Here is a 17,509-nt window from a genome sequence, read left to right on the forward strand (position 1 = left end):
CAAAAGCCAGGCTACAGTTTACATATATAAATGGGATCAAGAAGACTAAGGAACTTAAGAAATGGAATTCAAAGCCAAATCTTCATCTTCCCAAATCAGTATTTTTTATTGAATCACAATGCAAAGGATACTAAGAAATTTAATTAATCTTGAATTAATAGATGACATCATCAACTCTCATGGGACTGATTATCATCTTGGAACATAATCTGTACATTCAGACTACTGTCATTCTACCCAACTGTATGTATTCTGTATACCACTCTGACCCATTATGTCTATTAGCAGTCACTTTCTTAGTTTATCTCTATTATCATCTGTATTATTTCATCTCTATTATCAAAAGCCTCATAATTGGACTCCTTGTCTCAAGGTTCTCTCCACTCCAATCCATTCTCTAAAGGACTATCAAAATAAAATATTCCTTTCCCAAATCTATGGTTCAAATGAACTGATATTCTTTCTGTGTTCCTATCACGACTCATAAACATACATTTGCACCGGGCATCCTCTATGTTTGAAATGCAATTTCTCCTCAACTCCTTGTCACAGAATTGCTCTCAACTTTCAAGAAATAACTCAAGTACCACTATCTATATAAAGCCTTCTCTGAAGCTCTGAGTCCTAACTACCTTATGCTTATCTGGAATATGGACATGCTTTTCCTCCTACAGAATGAAAGCTTTTTGGGAGGAGAAGAAGTCTTTTTTGTCTTTGAAGCTTCAGTGACTAGCACACAATAAGTACTTTATAAATGTTTAAATTAGAAGAGCTAAGCTTTAACTATGGAGACACTACTGCTAGGCATGGTTAAAATGGTTGCTGATAACAGAAAGCTAATTTCTTTAGCAGGGGCTAAAGTAAAAGGCTCCTTCCTATAAGTAAGAGTCTATATGATGCTCCTGTGTTTTGAGGCAGCTAAGAATCAAAGAATTAAGTCTCTCATCTGATTAAGAACTCCCTATTTCTTAATCTGATAATCTGATATTGCTTTCCCTAAACAGACAGATTGAGTCTGGGAAGCTAATAATAACAGTAATAATAATTTACATGTATATAGTGCTTGCTATGTGTCAATCACTATGCTAAGCACTTTGCACACATTATTTGATTCTCCTACCAACCCTCGTTGGTATAGTTTGAACTTTATAGATGAGAAAATTGAGGCAGACTGATATGGCAAGACTTTCCCAAGGTTAGAAAGCTAGTGTATAGGCTAATCAAGATTCCCAGCACAGTACTCTATCCTCTGTACCACCTTGCCCCTCAGGTGAAAGGAGAAAGTGTAAATATTAGCAGGACTGACTGGTTTTTTATTCAGCTTTTGTCTAAGTCCAATCCTTTCAGTGACTCCTGCTATTTTACTGCCCTAAATCAATAGAATAGAAAAGAACTTGTTGTCTTTATGATCCTTTTCTCAGTTAACTCCCAGCCATTTGAAAGTTCATTTATATGACCCACTCCCTGATCTAGGGAGAGCTTGATGAAGTCAGCTGCAGGTATACCCGCAACATTGGTGCTGTTGATGAATGTCCTATTACAGAGCACCTCCAACCACAAATCCTTATCTCCCAATCCTAAAATCCAATCTATGTAAGACAGTTCAGATATGAAAGCCTACCTACTGTGTGCTCTGAGAGAAAGAACAGAAATCCCCACCCTTGACCAAGGGAAAAAGTCTCTTACCGGGAATGGGAGACGAAGTCATACACAGGAATCTGAACTGTCTTTCCTTCTGTAATTTCTTTGAGGGTTTTGAAGATGAGCTCATTGTCGAAGGCATCTAAGAAAAGAAAGATGCCTTTGATTCGGCTATATACTCCATAAAGGCCTAATAATATTTTTAAATGACAAAAACACTCACAAGCTTTGGGGGTTTACTGATTTTTCTCTCTGTAATGAGACCAGAACATAACAATGACAAGTGGAACCTCATTTCAGGCACTATTGCTTACTTTAAAAAGTACCTGCCTACACCCCTCTCTTTCCCCCTCCTTTGTAGAAACTGGTGACCATAAGTGTGGAACATATAAAATCAGTCTTTGGAGATCTATTGCTTAATCGTGATGAACTTTTTTTAAAAATTCCAGCTTTCTCTCCTTTCTCCACCAGTAACAAATCAACCCAAAGGGCACTGACAAAGTTAGAAATTGAAATCCCAGGCAACACTGGGGCCAATATGACTAAAGCAGCAACAAAAGGGAGGGTTTTGTGAAATCTTAGATCTGGCAGAGATATGAAGGGCTGCTTTTCTAATCGATTCCTTTCTATCTTGATCAGCAGGCTCCACAAGGGCCAGATTTGTGTGCAGATAAAGGCTGAAGGAGGGCGGGGACTGCAACAGGGAGCATGTAGGCAGCCCAAGTGCTCCCCCCAGTCATTGCCTTTTTCCCTTGTGTGTAGGGGCTGGGAGAAAAGAACTTCTCTCTTTTCCCTTTCTTTTCTCTCCCTTTCCCTTTCTCTTCTCCTCTCTCCTTCCCTCTTATTTCCTTTTCCATCCTCTTTCTCCTTCCTCTCCTCACCTCACCTCAGACCAGTCTGTGTCACTTTCTTACCTGGGTGATCAAAGTTGAACTGGCCCTTGAGGGCTTTAGCCTTCTGTTCCATGGTCAGCACCCGGTAGAAGCTGTCCTGACTCAGGATTACCACCTGCTTCTGGTGATAATCCACCTCATTCTGCCCCAGCAGCTGCACAATTTTGGAGCACACTGAGGACTGCAAAGAGAGAAGAAAAAGTAGTCGTTAGGTTAAAGAGGAGAAAGATCACAGGTTGATGGACTCTCATGTCTCACCTAGATTAGAGGGGAAATGTAGGGGTGCTAAAAGGTAAGACCAGCTCGGTTCTGCACACATATATTGTATCTAGGATATACCGCACCATATTTAACATATATAGGACTGCTTGCCATCTAGGGGAGGGGGTGGAGGAAGGGAAGGGAAAAATCGGAACAGAAGTGAGTGCAAGGGATGATGTTGTAAAAAAAATTACCCTGGCATGGATTCTGTCAATATAAAGTTATTATAAAATAAAATAAAATATTTAAAAAAAGGTAAGACAAGTAGGTACTTATACTTCCCTTCATTATCATGTGGTAGATCTTAATAACTCATAATGAAGGTGGTATAAAAAATACAAAAAGAATTTCGTTTTTAAAATTTCTTCCTTTTATCTTTCTGACCCATTAGCCTCTGTCTAGAAGTATAAGGACAGTGAAATTGTATAAAGGAAGAGAGAGGGAATTTAAATTGACATTTATACAGTGTGTGCTCTAAGATTTGAAAACTTTCTTTTCCCATCAAGACTTGCTTAAGAAAAAAATATGATCTTGATTTCTAGGTGAAGAAATGAAGAGTCTTAGAATTTAGAGGGTTATGTGATCTGCTGGGACTATGCTATTATTAAATTCTGAGATAAGGATTTTTAAAATTTAGATCTTGATTTGGTGTCCACAACTCTCTGACTATATCATTCTATTTTCTCAGCAGGAAGAGAAAAAAAGCAGAAAGCAATGGGCAAACTCCTAAATAATGTATTAACTGAATTATTAGTCCTAGGTAATTAGGAAGTACTTAGAATATTCTAGAGACCCATCTCTGGAACATTTTTATTCTGCCTTTAATCATGTGGCTGGATAAATCTTTGTGCTTATAAAAGTCCTATGTTCCTGAGGACTAGAACACAAGGTTGTCTTCTATTCAGGATTCTATTCCTTTTGCAATATTTTATGGTCCTAAACCAAACTTTATCATTTGGGCCAGATTCAATAGTATTCTACCTAGACACTACATCAAACTGTTAACCTCTCTGTATTTTTACTTTGTTCATTAGGCACCTGAACTGCAGTTGTAAAACAAAAAGCCCAAATCAATAGCACAAAAACACAAAATCCTAAATAAATTCATAGAATTCAATCCAAATAACATTTTAAAAAACCCTCAGCCAGATTTTTTTCCCACTATCCATAAGAAACAATACCAAATGGATAAATTTAAACTGGAGCACAATCTGTTTTATTCAATTGTTGAATCAGAATAAGACTAGAACACCAAAACATTACTTGAAATGAAATTTCAAGTGAGTCAAATCCAGGTGTTGGGAAGAAAGGTAGGAAAGGTAGAGGTAAGACTGGGTCTGTTTATTTGAATGAAACAAGGCATTTTCACTTCTGTTGTCTAAAGATTTTTGGCTACCACCTCACAATCACATTCACTAGCCCCCAGAAGCCAGGAGAAAGACAGGATCTCTATGGTTGCAAGCCTTAGTCCACTGAAGATCAGTCATTTCAAACAAACCAAAGTGCCTGCAGGCAAACCACTTAATCCAACAGGCCCTAAATTTAGCTCTTTGATTAGATAAAGGAGATAGTTGATTTTAGAGAACCAGACAAGATAGATGGCCACTAGATATATGTCCCTCAAATCAATGATTAAAAAACTGAGTGCAGATAAAAAAAGGAGTAACCTGCAAAATCAATTAAGTGATGTGTTCTCCATACATCTTTCCACTAATACATGGATACTCACCTGTATATTTTTGCACTAGATATCTCCCTATATATTTAATTCACTTAATTATTCTTTTACAATGTTCATATAAGACCATGTTATTTTTGAAAGTTAAAAGAACAGAGAGCACCATAGGCCATTTTAACATCAAAGATAATTATCAGAGCCCTCCAAACAACAAACAAAAAAAGCAAGGTGTCTCCCAAAGACTTCCTGAAGCTTTAAGTTTATAACATCACAACCCCACCCAATACTCTACACTAAACTCTGGAGATATCCTGAATAAATGAATGGATAGCTTGTAATAAGTCTATGCTACCTTCAACTCTCCAAAAGTGCACAGCTCAGAGAGATCAGAAATCAGTGATCTCACCTAACCCCTTTCATCTTACAGATAAGTGTCACAAGCAGAGTGAGGTCTTGAAATAAGATTTCCTGTCTAATGTCTTTTCCATTCTAAAGTTTCCTGTGTATGTTATACCTTACAGCATAACTGTGTCTGTCATGGACATCAAAGGAGATTTTACATAAAGACCTCATTATATAGTCTCATTTTTGTTTCTTTTGAGCACTTCACTATGAGAACTGGTAAAGTTCAAATAAAATTGACTTGTTAACACAGAGTGGGCCCGTTTCAGTAAAAATACTCAAAAACATGAGATTATAGATTTAGAACAGGAAAACACTGGCCTCCTTGACATTCCTCTCACAAAACACTGTTTCCTGATTTCATGCATTTAATCTCCAGTCCTGGAATGGTCTTCTCCTTTCTCCATTCCTGGCTTCCTTCGAATCTCAGTTAAAAACAACACCTTCAACAAGTCATAATTCCCTCAATGCTATTAAATTTCTCTCACTGATTATCTACAAATCATACTCTATGTAGATATTTGCATGCTAACTTTCCTATTTGATTATGAGCTCCTGGAAGGAAAGAAGTGATTTTTGTATTTATTTGTACTCCCAGTGCTTGGCACAGAGTTTGACACATGGTGGATTTTTTTTAAATAGCTTTTTATTTACAAGATATATGCATGGGTAATTTTACAGCATTGATAATTGCCAAACCTTTTGTTCCAATTTTTCTCCTCCTTCTCCCATCCTCTCCCCCAGATGGCAGGTTGACCAATACATGTTAAATATGTTAAAGTATAAATTAAATACAATATAAGTATACATGTCCTAATAGTTATTTTGCTGTACAAAAAGAATCGGCTTTGAAATAGTGTACTATTAGCCTGTGAAGGAAATCAAAAGTGCAGGAGGACAAAAATATGGGGATTGGGAATTCTATGTAATGGTTCACAGTCATCTCCCAGAGTTGTTTCGCTGGGTATAGCTGGTTCAATTCATTACTGCTCTATTGGAACTGATTTGGTTCTTCTCATTGCTGGAGGTGGCCATGTCCATCAGACTTGATCATCATATAGTATTGTTGTTGAAGTATATAATGATCTCCTGGTCCTGCTCATTTCACTCAGCCTCAGTTCGTGTGAGTCTCTCAAGGCCTTTCTGAAATCAAACTGCTGGTCATTTCTTATAGAACAATAACATTCCATAACATTCATATACCATAATTTATTCAGCCATTCTCCAATTGATGGGCATCCACTCAGTTTCCAGTTTCCGTCCACTACAAAGAGGGATGCCACAAACATTTTGGCACATACAGGTCCCTTTCTCTTCTTTAAGATTTCTTTGGGATATAAGCACATGGTGGACTCTTAATAAATGACAGAACATAAAACTTTTCTCATTTTATACATTAAAAAATTAACTCTCAAAAAGGGTAATTAAATTATCCAAGATCGCAATGGTAAGTGTACTGGATACAGAGCCAGGCCTAAAATCAGGAAGACTCTTCTTTCTAAATTCAAATCTGGCCTCAGACACTTACCAGTTATGTATCTCTGGGTAAGTCACTTACCCATGTTTACCTGTAGTGTTCTTCTCTAAAATATAATGTTCTCTGGAGCAGGTTTCTTGGGGGGCTTCTTGAGGCAGCCTTCCTTTCTGTTCAGAATAATAATCACCTCAAATGCAGGCAGAAGTTAAAGTCCAAATCCTTTATTATCTCCGTCCAAGTATTGTCCTTCCTTGGGCCCGGTTAGCTTTCTTAGAGGCCTATCTCTCTTCTTGGTTCCAAGAGCTCCTGCCGCTAGTCCTTTGCCTCTGCCAGCTTCTGCCTCCAGCCAGCACAAAAGTGGAAGATGGAATGAATCTGTCTCCTCCTCCGAGAGTGGGCTTGTGTGTCTGGCCTTGAGAGCTTCTTGCTTATATGCTGTACACTGAGTACACACCAATCATTATATCACTGGGAACCCATTATTTGTTGTAGGATTAAATCAATTCTAAACTAGATTTAAACATTGTCTCCTCAATTCCACGTAGTACCTTGTTTCAAGTTCTGGCCCATAACATGCTAAAGATAATTATTGTCTCTATCAATTCCACTGTCTTAGAATCTTAACATTTACCTCAAATTTCCTCCCTTATAAAATAATCTGGAGAAGGAAATGGCAAACCAGTATAGTGTCTCTGCCAAGAACATGTCAAAAAGAGATCATAAAGAGTCAAACATGAATAAACAATAACCACTTCTTACTACAAATCTATATCCTGCATCATCTAAGTCTATGAATTTTTAAAAATCAGATATTAATTTGTTTAGACTAAAATCCCTTTGTGAAGACTATGGATCCATAGTTTAGCAAATGATTTTAATCTTCCTAGGAAAATGAGCGAAAGAAAAGATGACATGTGTGTACTCATCCTTATAACTTTTTTATTTTCTTTTTTTGGTCCTAAATACCAAAACATTTATAGAAGGATCTTTTTGTTTTTGCCCATCACTTCAAAATAGCTGAAAAAATTATGATTAAAGATTATGACTTAAGAAGTAGCAAATTAAGGACTTCTAAGTAATATAATAAGACTTTTACTCTAGTAAAATAAGAATCAGGAGCATATGATACTCAATTACTAAACTAATGATAAGAGGAAGCCTAATTCCGAGTAACTATAATAATAAACAATCTTAGTTCTAGATAACAGATAATGAAGCATGGATGCCTCCTCTTAATAGAAAGGTAGGAAAAAGCAGTTACAGAGTGATATATGCCCTGCCAAACATAAATCACTGTATGATATTTTTGTTGAGCCTTTTCTTCATTTTAAAGATTCATTGTCTGTGGGGAGAGATAAGAAAGGGATTTATCCAGACATGACAAAAGCAAAAACAACAACAAACAAAAAATGCAACAATTTTTTTAAAAAGTAGGGATTTTTAAAGTATTGGAAATTTTATTTATGGGTTTATTGGTATTATAATTTTAAAATCAGGAATTCTAATTATACCAAATATATTACAGAAAAGACTATGCCTTGGCTTTACCACCTATAAAATGGGGAAAATTTTTATTTGCCATAAAGACATTATGTAAACTAATAATTATTTATGCTGTAAAATCATGAGTAACTATAATGAACAATCTTACAGAACAAATAATGAAACATGAACCACTCCTCTTGATAGAAAAGTAGGGAATTAACAGTTACATGATGATGCACACATTGTTAAATGATTACTCTATGTTGTTGTTTAACTTTTTCTTTATTGTAAAGGTGGATCCAATGCTGGGGGGTTAGGCGAGGGTGGGATAGGGGTAAGAGGCAGGCTATAAGGGGCATTCTTCAGAATGTATTCCCAAAGGTATTCTAACTAAAGCACGTAAGATGCTCTCACATAAAACTTCAGATCCAATTTCAGAAGGATCTGAAGTCAGAGGTGAGTTTAATCTCTACTTTACTTGTGGTTTTTGTAAATATAGCTACCTAATTTCTCTGGCCTCATTTTCTTCATCTGTAAATATGGGGATTAAATTAGATGATTTCCATGCTTATGTCATAATTCAGTAATCATTTCCAATTCAGAGACAGAATAGCAGAGCTCAATTTAATGGCATAAACATTATCCAGTAAGACATATAGAGACTAGAATAAGATAGAATTAGTGTGTGATATCTAGCTTCATTTTGCAGATGTCAGTATATCCTCTATACTCTGCAGAACTAAGTACCAATGAAAGAAAAAAATCCAAATCAATATAATTCATATATACACATACACGCATGTACATGTTTCACATGTCTTTAATACATGTGGTTGTGTGTATACACACATTTGTGCACACATGCAAACATAAATTGTTACTGAAAAATATGCTCGTTTTCAGTTGTATCTATGCATGCATGCGTGCGTGTGTGTGTGTGTGTGTGTGTGTGTGTGTGTATGTGTGTGTATTATGTAAAAGCTTTTAGTAGCTGGAAATCCAAAGCAGCTAGTATCCACCATGTGTACAATGCAGTGAGATACAAGTTGTTATCATCCAAGGCAATATTGTATGTTGAGTTCCCTTAACTCACTCAAGGGCTCTCAGCTAGCTTCCTTACCATCCCAGGTCTTCGGACGTTTCTGCCGCAGCACCCCTCCAGCCACGTTCTTCCTCACAGAATACCCGACACACCAGATTATTATGCACAGCAAGTGTTTAATCCAGTGTCTACATCCTGTGTTGTGTGTAGGTGTATCTCCCCTCTGTTGCCAAGTTACAAAGCTTTTACAGACCCCAATCCCCACCCAGATTTCTGCATTCTTGCAGAATTATAGGCTACTCAGAGTTAATCATCAACCTCTGGGTGAACACCTTCTTAAAGCTGCCCGTCTGTCTTTACTTAGTGCACACATCCTATCCCTCCAGCCCCTCCATGTCTCATACACAACAATTGTATCTCCACCCAATTCTTATTATATTTGTTGACTAAGGGTCACTGTACCAACTTAGCTCACCATCTGCAGTGAATTCCTATTGCCTAGGGAACCAAGTTCAAACACCTTTTCTTAACTAGTTCTAAAATCTACCAAAATGCTATCTTACTAGCTTTACCTAACTCTTTCTCTTCCCTGACGTTTTGTTCCACTTACTTGTGGCTATTGCTATTGGTTTGTTTAAAGCCATCTCTGATTTTGAGGTAGTAGCCATGAACTAAGTTAAACCTCTTATTAGAAGACTCCTCTCTGACATTGTGGAGGTAGGAGAGTATAGGACAGGGCATCAGTGTAAGTCTCCTGACTTTAAGGAATGTCTTTCCTCCTTTCCACCTTCTCAATGCAGCTTTTGTGGATCACTCTCATCCTTACTGCCCTCTTGGACCTCCTGAAGCACTTTTGCTTTGCATTTTTCTAATGTGCTACATAAACTTATCCTGTGACCCTATGTATCTGCCATCATTTGAAAATTATGGTGAAACAGTGCTACTCCTGGGCTTATATCCCAAAGAGATACTAAAGAAGGGAAAGGGACCTGTATGTGCCAAAATGTTTGTGGCAACCCTATTTGTAGTGGCTAGAAACTGGAAAATGAATGGATGCCCATCAACTGGAGAATGGTTGGGTAAATTGTGGTATATGAATGTTATGGAATATTATTGTTCTATAAGAAATGACTAGCAGGATGAATACAGAGAGGCTTGGAGAAACTTACATGAACTGATGCTGAGTGAAATGAGCAGAACCAGGAGATCATTATATACCTCAGCAACGATACTGTATGAGGATGGATTCTGATAGAAGTGGATTTCTTTGACAAAGAGAAGATCTAACTCAGTTTCAGTTGATCAATGATGGACAGAAGCAACTACACCCAAAGAAAGAACACTTGGAAATGAATGTAAACTGTTTGCATTTTTGTTTTTCTTCCCGGGTTATTTTTACCTTCTGAATCCAACTTTTCCTATACAACAAGAGAACTGTTCAGTTCTGCACACATATATTGTATCTAGGAAATACTGTGACACATTTAACATGTATAGGACTGCTTGCCATCTGGGGGAGGGGGTGGAGGGAGGGAGGGGAAAAATCATAACAGAACTGAGTGCAAGGGATAATGTTGTAAAAAATTACCCAGGCATGGGTTCTGTCAATAAAAAGTTATGATTATGAAAAAAATTATGAAAAAAAAAAAAGAAAACAGGAGAGAAAGGAAAGGAGGAATAAGAAAAAGGGTATATTAAGGAAGGGATTTGTCCCAAGCAAAACAAACTAAAGGCATTCAAAATACTTTTGCAGCTCTTTCTGAGGTGGCAAATAAATGGAAGCTGAAGGAATAGTCCATTAAGTAATGGCTTCAAGTTAAGGTATATAAAAAAGAAGAAATATAATTATGGAGTAAAAATGATGAGGAGATGATTTCAGAAAAAGATTTGTATGAACTGTTAAAAAATTGAAGTGAGTAGAACTAGAAGAATGTTTACACAATAATAACAACTTTGAAAGACTGAGGAATTCTTAGCATAATAATCAAGATTTCAAAGGACTCATGATGAGATATATTACCAACGAATGGGATCTGATAAATATCTCTCCAAAAGTCTATGAAATGGAGTGGGTTGGGTCAGACCTTAGGCCAGTTTTCTAGGCATCTGTAAGGGCAAGAAAGGTCAGACCTTAGGTTCAAGTTTCAGGAAGTGACAGTAAGTGTTGTGACCCACAAGAAGCAGACAACATGGCCAAATACTGGTCAATAATGGTTACTTCCTTTTTTAGTTCATCCAGTGAAAAGATTTGGGTCTTTTGTTACTTAGCCAGATTCATTATTTCCAGTTCCGTAGGGCCACATATTGGCAGATAGGAACTGAGAGGTTCTATGTCTACCCAAGTGTGTTTGGGCCTCTCCTTTCAAGGACTGAATAAATGCTTTCTCTTTGTATCTGAAGATGTCTCTGATTAGTTAATTTGGGTAAGGGGGTCTAGCACTGTCCCACAAACCTACCTCCTAAAGGATTCTGAGTGTAGAATAAGATGTTATTTAAGAAAAAAAAATACAAGGCCAATGTGGACATTTGCTTTGTTCAACTATCCATGGTCCTAATAGGAATTTTCTTTTCTTTCTTTTTCAATGCTGAAAGGTGATGGTGAAACCAAGAAAAAGATTTTGCTATTAAAAAAAATTTTTTAAAGGTATTCCAGGAATAAGGAAATAAAAAGGACAATATTAAAGATGAAAGGAATCCAGGGGAGAGCAACTTTGATGAAGAATCTTGAAAACATTAGAAAAATTAGAAATATTTCACCCATCACCCAAATGATTCAGGGGTACCACTGTAGGCTGTTTTACAGTATGTATAAAATATTGTTTGTCTTTGTCCTAGATCTTGCCATAAGGAAAAAAAAAACAAAACAATTAAAGCTGTCCAAAAGTGATGACTAGACAACCACATGTTAGGGGACATTTTAGGCTAGAATTCTTGCAAGTTTCAGTTGGACTGGCTAACTTGCTGAGATGCCTTCTAAATCTAAAATTCTATGTTTCCACAGTAAATGATTAACTGACCCTCTGAAGGTGGAATAAATTGGACCAATTATATTATACCTTACATATTAAAAAATTAAAGCATTCTCTAAAATCCAAGAACCTATCTGATGTGCCTCTAAAAATGAATAAGTAGAAATGGCATATAAAAGGATTAGATTTCAGCTATTAGTATGCAAACATTGTGAAGAAATATCTATTTGTTATTTTATGCAACCTGAAGTTTTAACAATGTTCAGAATAATCTAGCTATTAGGAATATGTAGCAAAGAAAAAGGTATAATTTGGTTAAGAAAAAATCTCATGGGAAGGAGATTCAACAGTCAACTATGCTGAGTAATATAGTTGCACAGTTTCCTGGAAGCAAGGAAATGAATTATGGCATTCTAAAAAAGAGATGTTTGTATTTCATAATAAATAGACTGAGATCATCCCATTGGATATACTGGATCTTGGGATATCAAACTCTGACATGATGATTTTTTTTTTCCATTCCTATGGCCCAGCTGACAAAGCTTAGGAACATAATATCTAGAGTTAAAAGACACTTTTAGAAATTATCCACTCCAAATCTCTCATTTTAAATATATTGTAAACCATGAAGGCAGCAAAGGGGTTAAATAACTTGCCCAAAGCCTGGGGTACACTGGGACAGCCAGATGGCGTGGTGGCCAAAATGCTGGGCCCGGAGTCAAGACAACTCATCTTTCTGGGTTCAAATTTGGCCTTAGTCACTTACTATGTGACCCTGGGCAAATCATATAATCCTGTTTTTCTCAGCTTCCTTATCTATGAAATGAACTGGAGAGGAACAAGTATCTTTGTCAAAAAAAAAAAAAAAAAAAAACCCAATATGGTGTCATGAGTATGACATGACTGAAAAATAATCAAGTCAAGTGCTGAGGATTCAAATATATAAGGTAAATAAATGTTTATTCAAACAAAGTCACCAAGAGAACAGGGCCCAATAATAACAACAATACCTGATATTTGCATAATTAATTGAAATTTTGTAAACTTTTAAATCTCACCGATTCTCACAGCAACTCTGGAATCAAATATTGTCACTCATTTCATAGATGAGAAATCTCACAAGTCACACAGCTAAGTGTAAGAAGAGGATTCAAATATAGCCTTCTGCTTCTAAGTCTGTTACTTGCCATTAAACTGATTAATGCTCCTCTTCAACAGATAGTTTCTCTTTTTTTTTTTATTATTATAGCTTTTTATTTACAAAATATATACAGACAGTTGCAAATCCTTTTGTTCCAACTTCTTCCCTCCTTTCCCCTATCCCTTCCCCCAGATGGCAGGTTGACCAATACATGTTAAATATGTTAAAGTATAAGTTAAATACAATATATGTATACATGTCCAAACAGTTATTTTGCTGCATAAAAAGAGTCGGACTTTGAAATAATGTACAATTAGCCTGTGAAGGAAATCAAAAATGTAGGTGGACAAAAATAGAGGGATTGGGAATTCTATGTAGTGGTTCATACTCATCTCCCAGAGTTCTTTCACTGGGTGAAGCTGGTTCAGTTCATTACTGCTCTACTGGAACTGATTTGGTTCATTTCATTATTGAAGAGAGCCACGTTCATCAGAATTGATTATCATATAGTATTGTTGTTGAAGTATATAATGATCTTTTGGTCCTGCTCATTTCATTCAGCATCAGTTCATGTAATCAACAGATAGTTTCTAAGAGGTTTATTTTTTGTTGGCAGCTCTCAAATATGTACTAAGCTACATTAATTTAAATACAGCCTACAATTGTTTCTGAGGGCATCCTCTAGAATAGAAGTTCTTAAAAGATTCCTTCTCACAATAATTTTGTAAATACATTTTATATATAAAATACTAAGATCACAAGGGAATCCACTTTTAATGAAATAGTTAAAATATTAAAAAGGTTAAAGTTAAAAGACAGGTTATAAATCCCTGCCTTACAAGGAATTGAAAATTTAGTGGCTCTCCATCAACTGGAGAATAGCTGAGTAAGTAAGGTATGCTTTATGAATGTAATGGAATATTATTGTTCTATAAGAAATAATGAGCACGCTGACTTCAGAAACACCTGGAAGGACTTACATGAATTGATGTTGAGTGAAGTGAGTAGAACCAGGAAAACATTACATACAGTAACAACTTAGCTCTTCAGTGTATTGCGCTGCATCCCAAAGAGATCATAAAAAAGGCAAAAAGAACCGATGTGTGTAAAAATGTTTGTAGCAGCTTTTTTTTATAGTGGCAAGGAACTGAAAAGCGAGAGGATGCCCATCAGTTGGGGAATGGCTGAATAAGTTATGATGTATGAATGTAATGGAATATTATTGTTTTATAAGAAACAATCAACAAAATGATATCAGAAAGGTGGAGAGACTAACATCAATTTATGGGAAGTAAAATGAGTAGAACCAAGAGAATATTGTACACAGCAACAAGATTATATGATGATCAATTCTGATATGGCTCTTTTCTACAATGAGGTGATTCAGTCCAATTCCAATGATCTTGTAATAGAGAGATCCCACAGAGAGAACTGTGGGGACAACATAGTATTTTCACTTTTTTTGTTATTGTTTGCTTGAATTTTGTTTTCTCTTTTTTTTCCCTTTTTGATCTGATTTTTCTTGTGCAGCATGATAAATATGGAAATATGTATAGAAGAACCACATATATATATTGGGTTACTTGCTGTCTAGAGAAGGGGGTGGGAGGGAAGAAAAGGAAAAAAACATTTGGAACAAAGTTTTGCAAGGATGAATGTTGATAATTATGCATATGTTTTGAAAATAAAAAGCTTTAAAAATGACTTTTAAAAAATTTTAAAATACTTATCTCTTCTCAGTCAAAACAGGGATACAAAACAATCCTATAGACTTGAGATGAAAATGCCATCTGTATCCAAAGAGAGAACTATGGACACTGAATGTGAATGGAAGCATATTATTTCCACTTTTTTGTGTTTTCTTCTTTCTCATGGTTTTTCCTTTTTGTTCTGATTTTTCTTTCATAATATGACTAATATGGAAATATGTTTAAAGTGATTATGCTTGCTGTCTTGGGGAGGGAAGAGGGAAGAGAAGAAGGGAGAAAAAAATTGGAACTCAAAACTTTAAAAGAATTAATATTGAGAATTATCTTCACATGGAATTGAGAAAAAATAGTACTGAAATTTAAAAATGCCTGCCTTAATTTTTAGATGAAGAAATTAAAGCAATAGTTATATATTTAAAAATAAGCTCTAAATCATGATTGATTAGAGAATTACAAATTAAAATAACTCTGAAGTATTAACTAAAACCTTTCAGATTGGCTAATATGTCAGAAAAGGAAAATGATAAATGTTAAAGAGGATGTAAGAAAATTGGGATATTAATGCCCTATTGTATAGTTGTGAATTGATCCAATCCCAGTCTGGACAGTATTTGAGCTGTGCCCAAAGGCCTATAAAACTGTGCATGGCCTTTGGTCTAGCAATATTACTACTAGGTTTATATTTCCAGGAGATAATAAAAAAGGGAAAAGGATCCATATGTACAAAAATGTATATAGCAACTATTTTTATGATATCAAAGAACTGGAAATTGAAGGGATGTTCATCAATTGGAGAATGATTCTACAAATTGTGGTATGTAATTGTAATGGAATACTATTGTGTTTTCAGAAATAATGAGCAAACTACTGGGCTTATACCCCAAAGAGATACTAAAGAAAGGAAAGGGACCTGTATGTGCCAAAATGTTTGTGGCAGCCCTGTTTGTAGTGGCTAGAAACTGAAAAATGAATAGATGCCCATCAATTGGAGAATGGTAAATTCTGGTATTTGTAAATTGTGGTATATGAATGTTATGGAATATTAGTGTTCTATAAGAAATGACCAGCAGGATGAATACAGAGAGGCTTGGAGAGACTTACGTGAACTGATGCTAAGTGAAATGAGCAGAACCAGGAGATCATTATATACTTCAACAATACTGTATGAGGATGTATTCTGATAGAAGTGGATTTCTTTGACAAAGAGAAGATCTAACTCAGTTTCAATTGATCAATAATGGACAGAAACAGCTACACTCAAAGAAAGAACATTTGAATATGAATGTAAACTGTTTGCATTTTTGTTTTTCTTCCCGGGTTATTTTTATCTTCTGAATCCAATTCTTCCTGTACAACAAGAGAACTGTTTGGTTCTGCACACATATATTGTATCTAATATTTAACATGTATAGGACTGCTTGACATCTGGGGTAGGGGGTGGAGGGAGAGAGGGGAAAAATTAGAACAGAAGTGAGTGCAAGGGATAAATGTTGTAAAAAAAATTACCCTGGCATGGGTTCTATCAATAAAAAATTATAATTATTAAAAAAAAAGAAAAAGAAAAAAAAAGAAATAATGAGCAAGTTGATTTCAGAAAAACTTGGAAAGACCTATATGAATTGATCCTGAGTGAAATGGGCAGAACTAGAACAATATACATAGTAATACTACCACTATGTAATGATCAACTTTGATAAACTTATTTTCCCAAAAATACAGTAATCTAAGACAATCCCAAAAGATGATGAAAAATACTATGTACATCCACAGAAAGAACTATGATGTCAATGCAGATAGAAGCATAATATTTTTACTTTTTTCATTTTTTTCTTTATTATGGCTTCTTTTTGTTCTGATTTTTCTTTCACAAAGATGACTAATGTGTAAATATGTTTAATAAGATTGTACATATAAAACCTCTATCAGATTGTTTGTCATCTTGAGAAGGAGGAGGAAAGAGAAGGAAGGAGAAAAAAACTGGAAGTAAAAAAAAAAATCTTATAAAAACAAATGTTGAAAACTATTTTTATATGCAATTGGAAAAAATAAAATGCCATTAAGTGGAAAAATACAAAGAATTCCTGCCTTAAACCTAAATCTAACTCACTAATTCAGACTCAGTGCAGCTAAACAGATGCAAAAATACAAATGGTTGATTCAGCTCTTGTTGCCTAGTGGCCTTTCTTCAGTCTATATGCTCTTCACAGTCATTGCTCAAGTGGGCTGACAAGGAAAAAACTAAACCAGCTCAAGGATCAGGCCTTCATGGAATTGCAGACTCAATCTGGCTGTGGGCGAACAGAGCTGGCATTTATCATGGTTAGCAGGAATAGAGGCAGTGAGAGCTATACAGGGCAAGGGCCAGTTTCTTTTTTGAATGGGCATTGTCAGGATTCTGCCTGGCTGTCATATCCAGAGGGAGCTGGAGCAGAGGCAAGAGCTCTGTCTGATGGAGAAAAACTTCACAACAGCATGGCTCAGAGCTTAAAATAACCAATCAATATTGTTATTTCATATTGGTTCCTTATGTCACAGATTTCAGTTTAAAATGCTAGATCATGGGAATATTGGAGGGGATGTGGGAAATCTGGGACATTAATACATTGTTGGTGGAACCGTGAACGGATCCAACCATTTGGGAAAGAAATTTGGAACTATGCTCAAAAAGTTATCAAACTGTGCGTACCTTTTGACCTGGCAGTGTTTCTACTAAGCTTATATCCCAAAAAGATCTTAAAGGAGAGAAAGGGACCCACATGTGCAAAAAATGTTTGAAGCAGCCCTTTTTGTAGTGGCTAGAAACTGAAAACT

The 17,509-nt window shown here is 35.8% G+C and overlaps 1 protein-coding gene across 1 annotated transcript in view; it reads right to left on the minus strand.

Annotated features, from left to right (window-relative positions):
- The window catches only part of UCK2 (uridine-cytidine kinase 2), an 88,052-nt gene that overhangs the window by 25,985 nt on the left and 44,558 nt on the right, over positions 1-17,509 (minus strand). The window contains exons 2-3 of the mRNA XM_051999099.1: positions 2,556-2,715; positions 1,687-1,783 (exon numbers count right to left, since the gene is read on the minus strand). Coding sequence (XP_051855059.1) covers positions 1,687-1,783; positions 2,556-2,715 — 257 coding nt within the window. The remainder of the gene's footprint in view (positions 1-1,686; positions 1,784-2,555; positions 2,716-17,509) is intronic.

This window comes from Antechinus flavipes, chromosome 4, assembly GCF_016432865.1.
Source record: "Antechinus flavipes isolate AdamAnt ecotype Samford, QLD, Australia chromosome 4, AdamAnt_v2, whole genome shotgun sequence".
In the NCBI taxonomy this organism is placed as follows: domain Eukaryota; kingdom Metazoa; phylum Chordata; class Mammalia; order Dasyuromorphia; family Dasyuridae; genus Antechinus; species Antechinus flavipes.